The sequence below is a fragment of the Mobula birostris genome, chromosome 2 (assembly GCF_030028105.1).
Source record: "Mobula birostris isolate sMobBir1 chromosome 2, sMobBir1.hap1, whole genome shotgun sequence".
Taxonomy (NCBI): Eukaryota; Metazoa; Chordata; class Chondrichthyes; order Myliobatiformes; family Myliobatidae; genus Mobula; species Mobula birostris.
Window position 1 is genome coordinate 149897574 of NC_092371.1, and position 20242 is coordinate 149917815.

The 20242-nt window shown below is 40.6% G+C and overlaps 1 protein-coding gene across 2 annotated transcripts in view; it reads right to left on the bottom strand.

The window, feature by feature from the left end:
• Positions 1-20242, bottom strand: part of ascc3 (activating signal cointegrator 1 complex subunit 3) — a 387895-nt gene that overhangs the window by 86065 nt on the left and 281588 nt on the right. For both annotated transcript variants that reach the window (XM_072250313.1, XM_072250317.1), the window contains exons 35-36: positions 13358-13469; positions 4673-4807 (exon numbers count right to left, since the gene is read on the bottom strand). In XM_072250313.1, coding sequence (XP_072106414.1) covers positions 4673-4807; positions 13358-13469 — 247 coding nt within the window. The remainder of the gene's footprint in view (positions 1-4672; positions 4808-13357; positions 13470-20242) is intronic.

Consider the following 20242-nt stretch of genomic DNA (forward strand, 5'->3'; position numbering starts at 1 on the left):
TCTGCCAGGATATTCTGCCTCACAGCCATACTTCCTATTTCTATTCCTTACAGGTAACTTACCTCGCCTCGACCTGTTATTGCAGAAGCTCGAATGAGCCAAAGCCCTATCACTGTGCCTCAGATCACTCCGTTGATGACTGCTCCACGGGGCAGTGTCTCCCTTTTATGCCTTAACCTTCCCCAGCTATCTAACTTACGATCAGTGCTCCGGTTATAGCCGCTGATAGGCTATGTGCAATGGACAAACACTCTCGAAGCTTCCTTTTTAAATAACCCCTTCGACCTGCGAGAAATCCCTCTTGTTAAAGCTCTGCTGACGCCGCTGATAGGCCATGTAGAATGGACAATCGCTCTTAAAGCTCCCTCCTTAAATAACCGCTTTGACCTGCGAGAAATCCCTCTTGGTAGAGCTCTGTTAATGTCGCTGATAGGCCACGTACAAAACAGAAAGGAACATTCCACATTTGTGCAAAATAGATTCTACATTGGCTTTAGGGGAGAAGCAAGGGAGCAGTACTAGATGGTTGCCTCTCTAACTTAAGGTCTGTGACTCGTGGTGTGCCACGGAAATCTTGAACTCAACATCAGTGAGACCAAGGAATTGACTGTGGACTTCAAGAAGGGGAGGTTGGGAGAACACACACTCATTGAGGGGTCAGTTGTAGAAACGGTGAGCAGCTTCAAGTTCCTGGGTGTCAACATCTCCGAGGATCTATCCTGGGCTCAACATATTAATGCAATCACAAATATGGCATGCCAGCAGCTATATCACATTAGGAGTGGTGAGGATATTTGGTATGTCACTAAATACTCCAGCAAATTTCTTCAAATGCATCACTGAGAGCATTCTGACTGGTTGCATCATCACCTGGTAAGCAGGCTTCAACTCACAGGATTGAAAAAAGCTACAAGGGGTTTACTCAGTCACCCTGTTCCACCAACCTCCCTATCACCAAGGACCTCTTCAAAATGCAACACATGAAGAAGGCAACTTCCATCATTAAGGACATTCACCATCCAGGACATACCCTGTTCTCATTGCTACCATCAGAGTGGAAGTGTCAAAGCCTAAAAATGTATACTCACTATTTTCGGAACAATATTTCTCTTCTGCAGTCCATGAACTCAAGAACACTACCTTACTATCTGCTCTCTTTTTGCACTATTTATTGTTTTTATATTTCTTATTGAAACTCATAGTAATTATTTTACGTACTGCACTGCAAACGACAAATTTCATGACATATGTCAGTGATAATAAACCTGATTCTGATTCCGTATCCATTCCTCTGAGATCACCAGGCAGACAGGGGAATAGTGTGCTCAAATTCTCTGTGGAAAAAAATAACACTTCTCTACTGAGTCCTGGAAATGAATGATCAATGACTGGTGTAAGTGGAAAAAAGGCATCCAGGATGGGATTGAGAATCTTGAGTCCATGCACTGGAATCTCACAGAAGCCCAGTACCAACATCAGATGGAGCTATCAGCTCACAAACTATCTACATCATCGGGCCCATCTACAGATGAGTTTGCAGTTGTCACATTGGCCCCAGCAATCACCTCAGAACCCACAAAATAGAGTACAAATTATTCTCAATTCTAAAACTCCTCCAGGCAGTGTTAAAAGCTCAAAAGGTCCCTCAGAATGATGTCACCAGGTGCACTGCCTAGAAACTGGTTTTCGCCATGAGGAAATTCTTGCAATGATTCATAAACATCTGCACGTTGAGGAAGCATAAACATTTACTACTCATGAACAAGTCAGGGTTATTAAAGGCAGGCTAAATGGGCACATGAGCGCAATTAATATTTGCCTGCATGTGAAAAGCCAGCAATGACACCTGTTCCTCCCTAAAGTCAAAACAGATTAAATAATTTCTAGACAAGTACAATGTCTGGTGAACTCTAATGCAACAAGCAGCAAATTGTATGGTTAAAGTGGATTGTTCCTCATAAACCCAATGCCACAACCGCTGTAATTTCACCAAGATGATTTTTGCCCCATTACTCTGAATAACAGCAAAATAGATCACATAGCACTGAAACAGTGTTTACGTTCTTGGCTGAAGGGCTGCCAAACGTTCAAGCTGCATGTCCTTCATCTTGCACTTTTCAAATGTATAAATAGATAATAACTAAACTATTAAGCAAAACATATGTATATGGTATTTCAAATCTTATTTTACAAATTTAACTATGTGTTAAATTTAACAAATCTAATATAACAAATGTAATCTAAATAAATGTAACAAATCTAATTATGTTATGAATTGAACTTCATTGAAATCTTTTTGTTTATCAGGAAGTCTAGGCAATCAAATTCAGAGAACAAAAATTCTTTGGGGAAATGAGCTCTTGAAATTTGTAGTTATCTATTGAAACTTCTAACATAGTCACTTGTTTTACTGAATATTTACTGAAAATTAATTTATGGTACTGATCTTTCTTGATCTGTCACCCATACTTCAAGTATCAGTGGTTCCACTGTTTTATAAGCATAACCAAAAAAAAAATCACTTCTGACATTTTTCTCATTGGGATATTTAAGAATGAGTTCCCTTTCCAACTGCCCTCCCCGTATACTGGAAGAACCATTTTCCAATATAGCCGATAAGATAGAAGATAACATTCTAGATGAGGATTAATAAAGAGTCAGGGATCCATCTGCTCATTTTTTTCTGAAGCATAATTTCCAATGACGAAAGCATGAGTATCTAGGCTAGTTTCTTCTCTGATAACTATGCACATCATCTGTTTGTACTTGCATCATCAGTGAAAGTTATTTGAGCTGAAGGTGGGGGACAAAAATAAAAGATGAGAAAGGAAGATGGAGCAGAAGAGATAAACATATATATTCTGTTGAGCTATGGCAATGAAGCTAGGGTAAATCATCCTTGTCACTGCACTGACGACTACTGTTATTGAAATTACGCAGTTTTATTTAGTGGTCTCTCTTCAGTTGTCCCAAGTTCACAGTTCCTGTTTTTGAGTTTCTGCAGCAGCCTTTCAGCAAGACATAAAATGGCAACATATAGTGTGCTAATAAACAAGTTTAAGCATAGATAAAATACTAAAACTAGATACCCATTCTTGATATTTGTCTCACCTTTAGGCTCTTTTTTTAAAATCTTGAACTGACTTCCAAATACTGATTCTAAGGTAATTAAAAAAGACCCTATGCAATATAGGAACATTGAGGCAATTATCCAAGAAAACAGCGACTGCTTATTCATTTCCAAAGATGCTGCTAAGACCTATGTGTGTTGCTTTGGAATTCCAGCATCTGCAGACTTTTTTATGTTTATGCTTTAGCAGCAGGTCATGATTGAATTAACTATGGAAGAATTTAAGTGACATCCAAGTTCCGCAAATCAACAAAATTTTCTACATCCTCATCTACATCATTTTAAAATATTGTTAATAGTTGCGTCCCTCAATTTATCACATTCTGCCAATGAATCACTTGGTGTTCAGTCAACATGTTGGCCTAACTGATTTTAAGAAGTCATTTAATAATGTTCCTTACAACATGAACTGAAAGTTGTGAGGGACATTATCAAATGGCTTCATAAAATCCATATAAGCAACATCCATAAACATTCCCCTCTAAAAGACTTCAAATACCTCTTCAAAGCATTAAAATCAGATTTGCCAGATGTCGCCCACCCATTACAAATCCATGCAGGTGCTGTTTTAGGATCAAGATATTCCGGGCACATTTTTTCCTGGATGCAGTGACAGATGTCATATCAGCAAAGACGTTAGTGTGTGCATACAATAAATGTTGACCACAAATATTCAAGATGGGAGAATATGATGCTAATCAGTGGACAATGCTGATTTGATGCAGTCAGTGAACCTCACATGACAGAACACTTGGTAGCAGCAAGGAGAATACCATGGCAGCTGAATTATTTAGTTATTGCTATTGTTCTAATATTTATAATCAAAACTGTACAAGTGTTTGGTGCTTGCAATAATGTTTTCAAATTGCAAAATCTATTTGATATTGCATTGCTACACATTTCTGACAAACAGATTTTGAACTAGCCACTAGTTTCTTAGCAGATATTCATTTGGAATACAAAATAATCAGGTGTCTGAAAACAGGCCTTGCAGGATGAGACAAGTTGGTAGAAGAGAGAGGACAAGGTAGGAGGTAGGAGACAATATCCACTTAGCAATATTCAGGAAGCAATAATCCTACCTGAGTTTTAGTATGGAATTCAAAAGGGAAGCAACACCACCATTGATGTCTACCGGAACTTCATTGTATAGATAACTACCAATATTTTGACAGTCATAATTGCTTGAGTCTGCATGAATCCATGCAGATATTTGCATTTGAACCCACCACACCAAATCAAAAAGGAGGCTGCACAGTGATAGGCACTGGCTACTAGCTAAATTGCCTCATGACCAAATGTACAACTCACGCACACAATGAAAAAACATGCTGTTACATAATGTGAGAAAGAGCGCACCATTGGAATGTTAAGACAATGCTTTGGCAGGTTAGTCTGTTGCAAACAATACAACTTTGCTATCATCATCAGACAGCCTAAACTGACAGTCAGATACACATCAAATGAAGCAGTTTCTCTTCTTGAAGAAGAGTCTGCTGAAGTAGTTTTCAAATTCCAACAATAAGGTATACTATAACTCACAGTTAGAATTGAGAGCAAGTCCTCCATATGGCAATCGGCATTCATTTGCATCTGGAACATTCTCACTGTTGAGTGCTTCAGATAATAATAAGAGGCTATACGTCCTAAATCCAGTGACTGGAGGCTACGGTTATCCTGTAGGATAATTACAAATCAATAAAAAATAAGTTACAAAGAAACTCAAGACCTACTTACTTTTCTGAATTTTGTAGTAAACATTCACCCTTTCTGTGAAGAAGTAGCTTTCTCGTTATAATATCTGCATGATTTTCATTTCATGGAAGCTCTTATTTTATTACCATCCAGCATCAACCAAAAGCTGAAAACCTACATGTCTTAATTAGCTAGTAAATTGAAATGGATTCCAGAAAATGAGGGAGGCAAAAAGCAGAAACTATAGAATGGCCAACTTAACATCTGTGATTGGGAAAATACTGGATTCCATGAGCAAGGACGTTGTTGCAGTGCATTTAGAAAATCTTATTATGACTGAGCTGAGATAATAGTTTTACAAAATGGGAAGCTAATGATTGATTCAACGTTCAAAGTATGTTTACTATATGCAAGTTTGAGATTCATCTTCTTGCAGACAGCCACAAAAGAAAGAAACACAACAGAATCCAGGAAGACTGTCAAACATCCAATATGTGAAGAACAAATTGTGCAAACAAAAACAAAACAAATAATAGACAGAAAGTAAACCGCACAGTCCCTGAAAGTGAGTCCATAGTTTGCCAAGTTTGTTCGAATTATCTCAAGATATAACAAGCAGAGTGGAAAAAGGGAAAAAGTGGATGTGCTCTGCTTGGATTTCCAGAAGGTATTTGATAACGTGCTGTATAAAATAGGTATTAGATAAGACTTTATGGGCTTGAACAATAATATACTCTCTTTGCCACAAAAACAAGAGAAAATCTGCGAATGTTGGAAATCCAAGTAACACACACAAAATGCTGGAGGAACTCAGCAGGCTGAGCAGCATCTATGGAAAAGAGTACAGTCGACGTTTTGGGCTGAGACCCTTCAGCAGAATCGGAGAAAAAAAAGGCAGAGTCTGGGTTAGAGGGTGGAGGCAGAAACACAGGGTGATATGTGAAATGGGGAGGAGGGAAGTAAAGAGTTGGGAATGTGATCAGTGAAAGAGATACAGGGCTGAAGAAGGGGGAATATATAGGAGAGGACAGAAGGTCATGGAGGAAAGAAAAACAGGGAGGAGCACCAGAGGGAGCCGATGAGCAGGCAAGGAGATAAGGTGCGGGGGGAGGGGATGGAGAATAGACAAGGGGTGGGGTGGGGGGAGGCATTACTGGAAGTTCAAGAAATCGATGTTCATGCCATTAGATTGGAGGTTACCCAGACGGAATACAAGGCGTTGCTCCTCCAACCTGAATGTGGCCTCACTGTGACAGTAGAGGAGACTGTGGATGGACATTTTGGAATGTGAATAGGAAGTGCAGTTAAGATTGTGGCCACTGGGAGATCACGCTTCTTCTGGTGTACAGAGTGTAGTGCTCAGCAAAGTGCTCTCCCAATCTACCTCGTTATGATCTTGCGCTCAATCGTTTACCTGCACAGCACTTTTCCAATACCTTCAGCCCTTTATTCTGCATTATTATTCTTTTACTTTATTTTCAATCAATGCACTGTGTGATGATTTAAACTATAGAAACACCAGTATGCAAGACAAGCTTTTCACTGTAACTTGATACACGAGACAATAATAACCCAATGTCAATCGGGATAATATTTTGGTATGGACAGAAAATGAATCGATAGAAAACAGAATAGAGAAAAAAAAGTCACTTTCTAGCCAACTAGTCAGTTGCTGCAAGAATCCGTGTTCAACTATCTGCAATCTAGATGGAGGATTTGAAGAAAGGAACAAGAATGTGGTAGGCAAAATTGTGGAAAGGATTCAAAAAAGAAATGTGTTTGGTGAATTGAATTGACTTCATTACTTACATCCTTCACATACATGAGGAGTAAATATTTTTATGTTATGTCTCCATCTAAATGTGCAATTCATAGTAATTTGTAGTAAATAGTACGTATAACAGGACAGTCAATATAACATAGAAATACAATTGTATCAGCGTGAATTAATCAGTCTGATGGCCTGGTGGAAGTAGCTCTCCTGGAGCCTGTTGGTCCTGGCTTTTATGCTGCGGTACCATTTCCCGGATGGTGGCAGCTGGAAGAGTTTGTGGCTGGGGTGACTCAGGCCCTTTTTACACACCTGTCTTTGTAAATGTCCTGAATGGGGAATTGTAAGGCTTCCCAAAAAGAAAGAAAGAAACAAAATGTAGAATATTGTTTAAATGGAGGAAAATTCAGAATTCTGTAGAAAGAAAGAGATCTGGATGTCATCATACATGGAGTAGTGTCAGAGTCACAGAGCAGAAAAAGGCCCACTGGCTCTCCACATTTATGCTGACTCTTTTTTCCATCTACACTAATTTCTTCTGTGAGCATTTGAACCCCCATCCTTCTATATCTTATGTATTTAAGTGTCTCTCTAAATGCCTCTTAAACGTAATAATTGTACCTAATTTTACCACTTCCGCTGGTGTCATGTTCCAGATATCTAGTTGAACAGTAAAGGTTAGCATTAAAGTGCAGCAATATTAGGAAGGTAAATAGAATGTTGGCCTCCACTGAAAGGAAGATGGAGTACAAAAATAACTAATTGCACAGGGCAATAGTGAGAGCATACATTTTATTTAAGAGAGATACATACATCTAAAGCAGGTCAGATCAGATTTGTTGTTGATCCTGATGTGAAAGGCTGACGTATGAGGAATGATTCAGTAGGCTGGTCATATATGGGATCTTATTAAAACAAAAGATTCTAACAGGACTTGATAAGGTACATATTGAAAACAAAGGTGTTTCAACTCAAGGGGAGTTAATCTTAGGACAAAAACAAACACAACCTCTTCCTCCTTCGTGTTTGCCTCAGTAGCTGTGAAATGGGCACTCCTTACGGTCACACTTTGACTAACCAGATTAAGAACATGGCAGTCCAACACGAGGGGAAATCTTAAACCTTATTAATCAGACCAGATATGGTGCACGGCTGCTCCAACACACAAATAGCCAATGGATATTGAGCTGAGTGAAGCACATGGAGAAATTGTTGGGGGGGAGGGGTGCAGGAATGGGAGAGGTAAATAGCACACTAACTAGTAGTGGCCTTGCTGAGAAAGGGAGATATGCAGGGGCAGGTGTCAGTATTCGTTTTTCTCCCCATAAACAGTTGCAGAAAAGATAGAAGGAGGTATGAGTCTGGGATAGACGCTGCAATATTCCTCCTCATCCCAGTTCTAAATTCAATTGATTTTTCTTGCAAGTGTTCCTTAGACCATAAGACTATAAGATATAGGAACAGAATTAGGCCATTTTGGCACATCAAATCTGCTCCACCAGTCACTCATGGCTGATCCTTTATCCCCCTCCTCAGCTCCGCTCTCCAGTTTTCTTCCTGTAACCTTTGATGCTGTGTCGAATTAAGAACCAATCAAGCTCTGCCTTAAACACACCCAACGACCTGGCCTCCACAGCTGCCTGTGGTAACAAATCCCACAAATTCACCACGCTCTGGCTAAAGAAATTTCTCCGCATCTCTGTTTTAAATGGATGCCCCCCTATCCTGAGGCTGTGCTCTCTTGTCCTCTCTCTTCCCCACTATGGGAAACATCCTTTCCACATCTACTCTGTCCAGGCCTTTCAACATTCAAAACACTTCAATTAGATTCCCCCCTCATCATCCTAAATTCCAATGAGTTCAGACCCAGAACTATCAAACATTCCTCGTATGATAACACTTTCAATCCTGGAATCATCCTTGTGAACCTCCTCTGAACCCATTCCAACACCAGCACATCTTTTCTTAGATGAAGAGCCCAAAACTGTTCACAGTACTCAAGATGAGGCCTCTCCAGTGCCTTATAAAGCCTCAGCAACATATCCCTGAAGATGGGAAATTGTGAAGGGGGGGGCATGGAGCACCAGAGGGAGGCAATGGGCGGGCAAGGAGATCACATGAGAGAAGGACAAGGGGATGGCAAATTGTGAAAGGGTGAGGGAGTGGATTCCGATATGTCCATCCATGGCCTCCTCCACTGTTGGTATAAGGCCGTACTTAGGGTTGGAGAAACAACACCTTATATTCCGTTTGGTTAGCCTCCAACCTGATGGCATGAACATCGATTTCTCAAGCTTTCAGTAATGCCGCCACCCCCCAACTCCTTCACCATTTCCAATTCCCTTATCCCTCTCTCATGTTGTCTCCTTGCCCGCCTATCTCCTCCCTCTGGTGCTCCTCTGCCCCCCTTTCTTCTTTCTTCCATGGCCTTCTGTCTCTTTCACCAATCAACCTCCTATAGCTCTTTGCTTCATCCCTCCCCCTTCAAGTTTCACCTATCGCCTTGCATTTCTCTCTCCCTTCCTGTCACCTTTCAAATCTACTCCTCAGCTTTATTTCTCCAGTCCTGCCAAAGCATTTAGGCCCAAAACATCAACTGTGCTTTTTTTTCCACAGAAGCTACATGGCCTGCTGAGTTCCTCCAGTATTTTGTGAGAGTTGCTTGGATTTCCAGCATCTGCAGATTTTCTCGTTTGTGACTATCCACTTTGATATTATTTGTTAGCTTGCTTTCATATTTAGTTTTTTCTCTCCTAATGATTCTTTCAGTTGCTCTCTGTAGGTTTTGAACAGCTCCTCAATCCTATCTTCCTGCTAAATTTTGTTTTGTTGTATCCCCTCTCTTTTGTTTTTACATTAGCTTTGACTTCCCCTGCCAGCCACAGTTGTACTATTTTGCCATTTAATTATTTCTTTGTTTTTGGAATACATCCATCCTGCACCTTCCTCATTTTTCCCCAGAAACTCACGCCATTTCGGCTCTGCTGTCATCCCTGCCAGCAGCTCCTTCCAGTTTACTTTGACTAACTCTGATCTCATACCACTATAATTTCCTTTACTCCACTGAATTACTGCTACCTCAGACTTTACCGTGATCACTGACTCTTACCTTTAGCTCCCCTATCACATCTGATTCATTGCATAATACCCAATCTAGTACAGCGGATTCCCTAGCAGGCTCAATGACAAACTGCTCTAAAAAGCCATCTCGTAGGCATTCACTCTCTTGAAATGCATCACCAGCCTGATTTTCCCAATTGACTTACATGTTGAAATCTCTTATGATTATTTTAACTTTGCCCTTTTCATATCCCTTTTTATTTCTTATTGTAATCTGTGGTCCATATCTGATCTACTGCTGGGAGGCCTGTATATAACTGCCATCAGGGTCTTTTCATACTTGCAGTTTCTTAACTCAACCCACAAGGATTCAACATCTTCTGATCCTATGTCATATCTTTCTACTGATTTGATAACATTCTTTACTAGTAGAAACATGCCACCTACCCTGCCTACCTTCCTATCCCTCTGATATAACGTGTAACCTTGGTTATTCAACTCCCAACTACAACCATCCTTCAGCCACGATTCAATGATGGCAACAACATCATACCTGACAATCTGTAATAGTGCAACAAAATCATCCACCTTATTTCTTATACACCGAGCATTAAGATATAATACTTTGTATTTACATCCCTCATGCACTGATATTCACCCTGCTGGCTGCAATTTTGTCCTATTATTTACCTGCCCTTCCTGACAGTCTGATTGCATACTATCTTCGCATTTTTACCATCCATCCTATCCCGGGTCCCTTCACTCTGGTTCTCATCCCTCCTCACCAAATAAGTTTAAATCTGCCCAAAAGGTTTAACAAACCTACCTGCGAGAATACTGGTCCCCCTCAGGTTCAGGTGCAACCTGTCACTTTCGTACAGGTCATTCCTCCCCAGAAGAGATCCCAGTGATCGAAGAACCTGAAGCCCTGCCCCTTGCATCAGTTTCTCAGCCACACATTAATCTGCCAAATCATCCTCTTTCTGCCCTTACTGATGCATAGCACAGGCAGCAGTCCAGGAATTACGACCCAGTAGTTCCTGCTTCTCGTCTTTCTGCCTATCTCTCTAAATTCTCTTTTCAGGATCTCTTTGCTTTTCCTTCCCATGTCATTGGTACCAATATTTTGGACAGGAACACCAAAGAAATCCTAGATTTACACATAGATGTCTTTTTCAAGAGTAGGAGTGAAGATTGCTTAACACAGAAACATAGAAAACCTACAGCACAATACAGGCCCTTCGGACCACAAAGTTGTGCCAAACATGTCCCTACCTTAGAAATTACTAGGCTTACCTATAGCCCTCTATTTTAATAAGCTCAATGTTCCTATCTAAATGTCTCTTAAAAGACCCTATTGTATCTGCCTCCACCATCGTTGCCGGCAGCTCATTCCACACACTGAGCACTCTGAGTAAAAAAACTTACCCCTGACATACTCCCCAGCACCTTAAACCTGTGTCCTCTTGTGGCGACCATTTCAGCCCTGGGAAAAAGCCTCTGACTATCCACACGATCAATGCGTCTCATCATCTTATACACCTCTCTCAGGTCACCTCTCATCCTCCGTCGCTCCAAGGAGAAAAGACCAAGTTCACTCAACCTATTCTCATAAGGCATGCTCCCCAATCCAGGCAACATCCTTGTAAATCTCCTCTGCACTCTTTCTATGGCTTCCACATCCTTTCTGTAGTGAGGCGACCAGAACTGAGCACAGTACTCCAAGTGGGGTCTGACCAGGGCCCGATATAGCTGAAACATTACCTCTCAGCTCCTAAATTCAATTCTACGATTGATGAAGGCCAATACACCGTACGCCTTCTTAACCATGGAGTCAACCTGTGCAGCTGCTTTGAGCGTCCTATGGACTCGCACCCCGAGATCTCTCTGATCCTCCACACTGCCAAGAGTTTTACCATTAATACTGTATTCTGCCATTATATTTGATCTACCAAAATGAACCAACTCACACTTATCTGGGTTGAAATCCATCTGCCACTTTTCAGTATAGTTTTGCATCCTATCCATGTCCCGCCGTAACCTGTGTCATCAGCAAACTTACTAACTCATCCCTCCACTTTCTCATCCAGGTCATTTATAAAAATCACGAAGAGTAAGGGTCCCAGAGCAGATCCCTGAGGCACCCCACTGGTGACTGACCTCCATGCAGAATAAGACCTGTCTACAACCACTCTTTGCCTTCTGTGGGCAAGCCATTTCTGGATCCACAAAGCAATGTCCCCTTGGATCCCATGCTTCCTTACTTTCTCAATAAGCCTTGCTTGGGTTACCTTATCAAATACCTTGCTGAAATCCATATACACTACATCTACTGCTCTACCTTCATCAATGTGTTTAGTCACATCCTCAAAAAATTCAATCAGGCTCATAAGGCACGACTTGCCCTTGACAAAGCCATGCTGACTACTCCTAATCATATTATACCTCTCCAAATGTTCATAAATCCTGCCTCTCAGGATCTTCTGCATCAACTTTTCTGTTTACTGCAGTCCAAAATGGCAGACAGGAAGGACACGCATATTTTGGAATAGCAAGTTAACATAATGCTATTAAAATGCCAGTGAGGCGTGTTTCATTCTGCTGCTGCTTATAAAGAGATTGTATATTCTGCCTGTGACCAAGTGGGTTTCTTCCTATATTCCAAAGATATAAGAATAAGTAAGTTAATTGGTCACATGGGTGCAAATGGGTGGCATGAGTTAAATGGACCAGAAGGGCCTGTTACTGTATTGTATCTGTAAATCTAAAGTCTAAGTTCCCAATCAAATCTCTGTCTTTAAAAGATGAAATGAAGGTACAGTGGATTCTGATTAATTGGTCCATCAGTTAATCAAGGCAGCCGCTAATTAGGACAACCCTTGAAGAACAAAGACAAATCGAGCAGGTAGCAGGTCATTTATTTGAGACATTATGCTGCTTAATTGGGAAAGGAGACTGTTGCCAAACAGTTTCCAACTAGAGTCAGACATGTTCACTTGTGTGGCTGTTAGACCATGCTTAGAGTGATTGGTTTTTAAAAAGCGTCACTTGCACGTGCTTGTGTTCACAAAGTCGTGATTTTTGTAACTGAAAGTTAGCAAGTAGTGAACAGCAAGATAATTCAGAAATGTTTTGCTCACTGTGGTTTCAAACAATCAGGCTTGGAGATGCCAGAAATGGCCGAGAGTGAAAATGAAACGATTTCACCACTTTAATATGTTAGGAACTACTAAGAATTTGAAGATATTGACAATCATTTTGAATGTTGCAACGAAAAAGATAAGGAAGATGCAATCATCGAAAGCATTGTGTGAAGGCAGTCCATTTATGCACCAGGTGTCTGCACTGATCTCTTTCATTTACAGTCAATCCACAGAACACGGTAGCGTATACTGGATCAATTTCTCTGCCGATAACTATTAGGAACTAACACACAGTTTTATATACGGTAGTAGTTTTGGTAGTGTTCTAATTTGTTCAGTATTTCATTTTATTACATCATTGGTTACTTAGTTAAATGGTGGTTTGTCTTTTTTTATATACCTTTTTAACTATTTCCATGAAACTTTGGTTAATTATGGCAGGTTGCTTTAATGGGCCAAAATGTAATGGTCCTGATGTGTCCTAATTAACCAGAATCCACCGTACTTGCAAAAGCGGGATCACTGGACTTAAAGATAAATTGTATAAAATGAACTTACCTCCCCCACTGAAATACAGTAGGAAGATTCTAAATCTGAAAGAGATCTTTCCACGAGGTTGGACAGATATTTGTTCATGTTGTTATGGTTAATATCATCCAAATTATAATAGCTATAAAACAGAAGCAGTAAAATAAGCAGGTATGCTCCATTATTTTCAAATATATTATATGTTATATATACAGTCTTTTTTGGAAAATTTAATTCAGTCTCTTCTCAATGACATCCCAAAGAATTTACAATGCTAATATTAATTATCACATAAGTTAACCAAAAAAAAACCAATATATTTTTCCAGAAATACTATTATCATTATCTCAAAAGAGTCTCTTGCAATGGTCCAAAAGCTGCTGAAACTGGCAAAATGATTGCCATGTTTCTTGAGTTAATCTGTTCTGATTTTGCACTTGAGCTGGGTTAGAATTTTCAATTACTTTCACCAGCACTATTGATATATACATTGCACTGCACCTTTCAATCTTATTTTCTTTCTTGACATTTTATGGGTGTATTGAGGTGATCCTTTGAATTCCAAAGAATTTGTTCCCATTACTTTATTCAGTCTAGCATTGTAAAAATTTGTATTTACTATTGCATTTAAAAATCTGTGGGGTGAAACCAAAGTGAAAAAAAAATCACAGTAGTTAAGGGATTTTGAAACAAAGCAGCACACTTAAAATAAAAATATACAAGCATTTGCTGTTGAGTTATGTTATTCAATGTTTAATTGGCTTATGCAGATCAGGATATTTGCAGGTTTCATCCCTGGAGTTTACTGTGGTATCAAATTCTACTGTAGCAGTGTTCTAAAGGCTACTAATAATTAACTCAAAAACAATAATACAAGTGAAATTGTCAAAAATGTGCTTATTCTTAGCAAATCCAGCAAATGTTTTGTCAATAACATGTAAGTGTATGACAACCCCCATTCTACAATCTCAAAATTATAAATTTAAAAGAATTATGATCAAGAATGAGCTTACAGCTCATTCTCACAGCTTACAGCTCATTCTCACAGCTCTCACAGCTATCTGGACTATTCCTCTTCTCACCCTGTCTCTTACAAAAACGCCATCCCCTTCTCGCAATTCCTCCATCTCCGCCGCATCTGCTCTCAGGATGAGGCTTTTCATTCTAGGACGAGGGAGATGTCCTCCTTTTTTAAAGAAAGGGGCTTCCCTTCCTCCACTATCAACTCTGCTCTTAAACGCATCTCCCCTATTTCACGTACATCTGCTCTCACTCCATCCTCCCGCCACCCCACTAGGACTAGGGTTCCCCTGGTCCTCACCTACCACCCCACCAGCCTCCGGGTCCAACATATTATTCTCTGTAACTTCCGCCACCTCCAATGGGATCCCACCACTAAGCACATCTTTCCCTCCCCCCCCCTGCATTCTGCAGGGATCGCTCCCTACGCAACTCCCTTGTCCATTCGTCCCCCCCATCCCTCCCCACTGATCTCCCTCCTGGCACTTATCCATGTAAGCGGAACAAGTGCTACACATGCCCTTACACTTCCTCCCTTACCACCATTCAGGGCCCCAAACAGTCTTTCCAGGTGAGGCGACACTTCACCTGTGAGTCGGCTGGGGTGATATACTGCGTCCGGTGCTCCCGATGTGGCCTTTTATATATTGGCGAGACCAGACGCAGACTGGGAGACCGCTTTGCTGAACACCTACGCTCTGTCCACCAGAGAAAGCAGGATCTCCCAGTGGCCACACATTTTAATTCCACATCCCATTCCCATTCTGACATGTCTATCCACGGCCTCCTCTACTGTAAAGATGAAGCCACACTCAGGTTGGAGGGACAACACCTTATATTCCGTCTGGGTAGCCTCCAACCTGATGGCATGAACATCGACTTCTCTAACTTCTGCTAATGCCCCACCTCCCCCTCGTACCCCATCTGTTACTTACTTTTATACACACATTCTTTCTCTCACTCTCCTGTTTCTCCCTCTGTCCCTCTGAATATACCCCTTGCTCATCCTCTGGGTTCAACCCCCCCCCCCCGCTTGTCTTTCTTCCTTCCCGGACCTCCTGTCCCATGATCCTCTTGTATCCCTTTTGCCAATCACCTGTCCAGCTCTTGGCTCCATCCCTTCCCCTCCTGTCTTCTCCTAACAATTTGGATCTCCCCCTCCCCCTCCAACTTTCAAATGTCTTACTCACTCTTCCTTCAGTTAGTCCTGACGAAGGGTCTCGGCCTGAAACGTCGACTGCACCTCTTCCTAGAGATGCTGCCTGGCCTGCTGCGTTCACCAGCAACTTTGATGTGTGTTGCTAAGATAAAAATCCTCATGGCTTCTCGGAGATAACCATCTACCTTGTCTGTCTGACGGCTGCTAAGCCACATTCAGAGGTTGCTATTGGGTCAACAGGGAAAAGCCAAACAGCGAATAACATGATGGATCAGAGTACCATGTGATGTCCACACTTTCTGTTTGAGATTCAATCTCGTCTTCAACCTAGCTTAACATTCTGAAAATGTTGCCACAAGTTAGTAAATGGTCAAAAGTGATGCGAATATATTTTGGTATTGGGTTAGGGTTTGCAGATGCATTTACCACCACACTCTGTTGACCTCTAATCAGGTCAGACCTTTCTGAAAAAAATTTATTGGTAGGTAGGATTCATTAATTATATTACAATGTGTCAGCCATTAATTCATTCATAAGTAGGATTCATTTATTAAGTCACAATGTATTAGCCACAGGCAAGTTTCTCGGAACTGTGCAGCACCATCTACTTTTTGAGCAACACACAAAATGTTCGAGGAACTCAGATGGTCAGGAAGCGTCTACGGAAGGGAATAAACAGATGATGTTTCGGGCTAAGACCCTTCATCAGAACTGGAAAGGGGGCAGAAGCCAGAATAAGCAGGCGGGGGAGGGGAAGGAGTACAAACTGGTAGGTGATAGATGAAACCAGGTGAGGGGGAAGGTGGGTAGTTGGGGGAGGGGGAGGTAGGATAATGCAAGAAGCTGGGAGGTGATTGGCGGTAGAAGTAAAAGGCTGCTGAAGAAGTAATGTACCAGAAGAGATTCTCATTTTCTCAAATCGAACACTGAAACAAAAACATCATAGGGACAGGCCACTACATCCATATTGTCTGTGCTAAACAATGATGCCAATCCAAAATAATCTTATCTTCCTGCAGATAATGCAGAGCCTGTTAGTGAAGACTAGTGAGAACTAGTAACAGTAAATCAAGATTGAGCTTTCCTGGTCTGGGCCTATCATTCAGAATTGCACTTTGAACTCCCCATGCCTACACTTAATTGGTCTGGATGTAAGCAGCCTATACTGCTGGTGCAAAAGGTGAAATGTGATCAGATCAACTGTAGCAACCTGGAATGATCCCATACAGTAATGTGCAACCCTAAGACTTCTGTACAGTACTGTAGCAATTTTATTCGTTGCAATGTAACGCTGCTGCTGCAAAAAATAAAATTTCGTGACACATGTGAGTGATGATAAACCTAATTTTGATATGGGTCTCCATTGTGGACTGAGAGTGGGAAGGGAGCAGGGAGCAGGGAGAAGAGAATCATTGTTGGGGAAAAAGAGAAGAGAGAGGGAGGGGAGCAGGAAGCACCAGAGAGACATTCTGAAATGATCAATAAACCAATTGCTTGGAACTAAATGACCTTGCTTGGTGTCCCAAGGCTGGGCATATCTGCAGCCTGACAAAACTGCCACCCCAGCACTCCTTCTCTGCCACCTGCCGCACACCCCTCCTGTAGCACTCCACACTCACCATTCCCAACATCCTTTGTTCCTACCAGATTTACAAACCTGTTTTCCACTCCACATTGACAAATACAGCAACCTAGCTATGTATATGTGCCTAAGACTTTTGCACAGCACTGTATGTATGAAACTCAAAGTGTTAGTGACATTGACCTCAATAGGCAAAGTAGTACAGGCACATATGGGATTCCGCATTTACAATTTCAGCAAAGCCAAAAATGCATTTTAACCATAGGGAAACATGGCCCATTTTGTAAGCAGCAAGGAACTAGTCCCTTTTAAATTGCTATGGTTGAAAATTACACTGGAATCAAATTTTGGGCCTCACTTACTGTTGACAACACTAGGTTGAGGTTTATAACGGAAAAAATGTCTTAGTGCTAATGAAAATTCCTGTGGAAAGTCAAAGAAACGAAATTTGGGTGCCACTGTGGCACAGAAGTTAGCTTGGAGTTCAATTCTGACATCATCTGTAAGGAGTCTGCATATGCAGGTTTTCTCCAGGTGCTCCGGTTTCCTCCCACGGTCCAGACATACTGGTTAGTAAGTTAAGTGGTTCTTGTAAACTGTCCCCTGATTTGGCTAGGATTAATTAGGGGTTGTTGGGAGGCATGACTTGAATAGTCAGAAGGGCCTATTCCATACTGTATCTCAATAAATAAACAAATAAATTACATTAACATTTGCTCTACACCAGACTAAGCTTATTTACAACTATTCTTCTAAGACTTACACAAGGAAATTTCCCAGCCCCTGGCTGCAAACTAGACAGAAATAGATTCTTCAGCAAGTAATATGCTGCAAATTCACAGATAGTAAGCATAGTTTTTTTCCCTTCTGTTATTTAGTGTCAGCTGATTTGTCTTGAGTAAGAATTTAATTTTTGTCTGCTCACTGCCCATTTGCTTATTTTTCCCCATTGCCCCTGACTACAACTACCAATATTGATTGTGCCATTTTTCAGTCGAGTAGAAGGCAGCATACAGGGAAGTGGCAAGAATGAGAAGTGAAGATATCTATTTTCTTATGAAAGCCTTGTTTTCCATAAATTTAGATTTATTTAGTTAATTAATATAAATAAGATGGTATTCCATTATAGAATCAAAACGTAATGCAATATTACCAAATCAGTAGGGTTAACTCTACTCAACAGTGAAATGAATCAAAGAAAATCAGGTTCGGGATGTAATGAAGCAATATGCATCATGGATGATGATCCAGCGCTATATTAACAGTGTTGGAACAGATAAGAATACAATCAGCCTACTGCAATGTATTCGAGTTGGCCAAAACGACAGCTGCACATTTCAGACACCACTGAGGTTGAACAGCATGATGAAGAATAGTTTCATAAATCACATTTGCATAGCTTGTCACTGCCATGCTTATCGGAAGAGTATTGATGAGATCGGAAGAGTATTGATGAGAAAGTTTCAAACTTTGATTATCGGAAGTGGAGCTGATACAGAATGTTGGTATTTCTATAAATGGAGAGATGGTTGGAATTCTGAACACAGGGTTCAGTGAATGCTGAGTCTTTAGAAAAAGGGCATTCAGTCTGTAAGAAAAGGGATTCAAGGAGTGGGGGAGGGCCTGAAGGAAAATGAGACAGTTAAATAGGACCTCTGTGAAATTTTTTTGAATGGTGTATGGTGATACCAGTGAATTTCAGAACTCAATAATCAATGAAGGACGCTGGTAATGGAATGAAGCAAATTGAACTTCACCCTGTATTGCAAAATTATTTAAATGTATTTGTGCAATTTGAATGTAAGAACTCTAGATTGTTGACTTGGAGATAGGAAGATGGCTATTGGAAAAAATGTAAACATGAACATTTGCCACTTGGCAGAAATTGAAAGATGGTTCAGATGGAGAGAACGTTAAACAAGGATTGAAAATGGTAGGGAAAAGCAATTAAAATATTCCATAAGGCAGGTAAAGTATCATTTAGTGAACAATAGGGAAACACATTTAGTTAAATGTTTCACCTTGACTGGTTGAATTCTGCATTTTCTGCTAAGTTTAATACCAAGAATAATCATAAGTCAATCCATCAGCAATCTCAGCCTTCAAAGACTATTTACCTGTTGTTCTCCATTTTAGAAGTAATCTATCCTGTCCCTTTAGACAGCTGTTTCATTGAACACCAGAGCAGCAGTCTAATTGACTTGTCTTATCACTCCCTTTAAATAGACATTTTATTATACACCCTAGTAACAGAGTAATTGAGTTGTCAAAGGCTTCAATTTAAAAGACCAGCCTCACAGGGTTCCCTAGCATAAGGCTCATAACCTGCATACAAGCAGGGTTGAATATTTACACTGCTGTTAACAGGTGCTGAGATGTTAAATGATTCTAATAGCTGGGGGCGTACTCTGAGAGCCAGCAGGATGAGAATTATAGCCTGTTTGAACACAATAATTACTTGTCCCAGGAGAGGAGTCAAAATCAGAGGCAGTTTTATACTAATAGCTGCTAGCACATGGGATAGACTGGCTAACTTCCATTAGTAGCCTTCAGGGAAACAGCAGTAACTCCTTAAGGTATCATGAACATATATAATCAAAATTTCAAATGTACCTATAAAACTATGAACAGTATTATCTGTGGTGTAGAGATGTCATTCTTTTAGACATCAAATAGAGATAACAAATTGTAGGACTACAATTTATATTATTTGAAGAATACCTACAGTAGGAAGCACAACCTCAGCTAAAGCAGGCAAATCATGCTCACAAAGGAAACTGGAATCTGGATAGCTTTTATTGATCCAAAGTATCCTGCAAGATGCAGTGGAATAAAATGAATGGTACAGTCTGGGAGAGAAAGGAAGAAATGGATTTCAAAGCTTTAACATCGAGTGAACATATAGTTCTTAAAGTGAACTAGAAATCTGTCAAGCATTCTGGGCAGCAGAGTGTGGAAGCCAGAGATATGCTCACATACAATCGTGCAGCTTGCGATAGGCTGTTATATTACTGTAATGACACAAGTCTCAAACCAGATCTATTAGAGTTAAAACATGAGAAGAGAACAACAATGGGAATGTAAAGTGAGGTGAACAACAAAAAAAAACTGCAGATACTACAAGTGTAAAATAAATAAAGGGAATGCAAGAGAA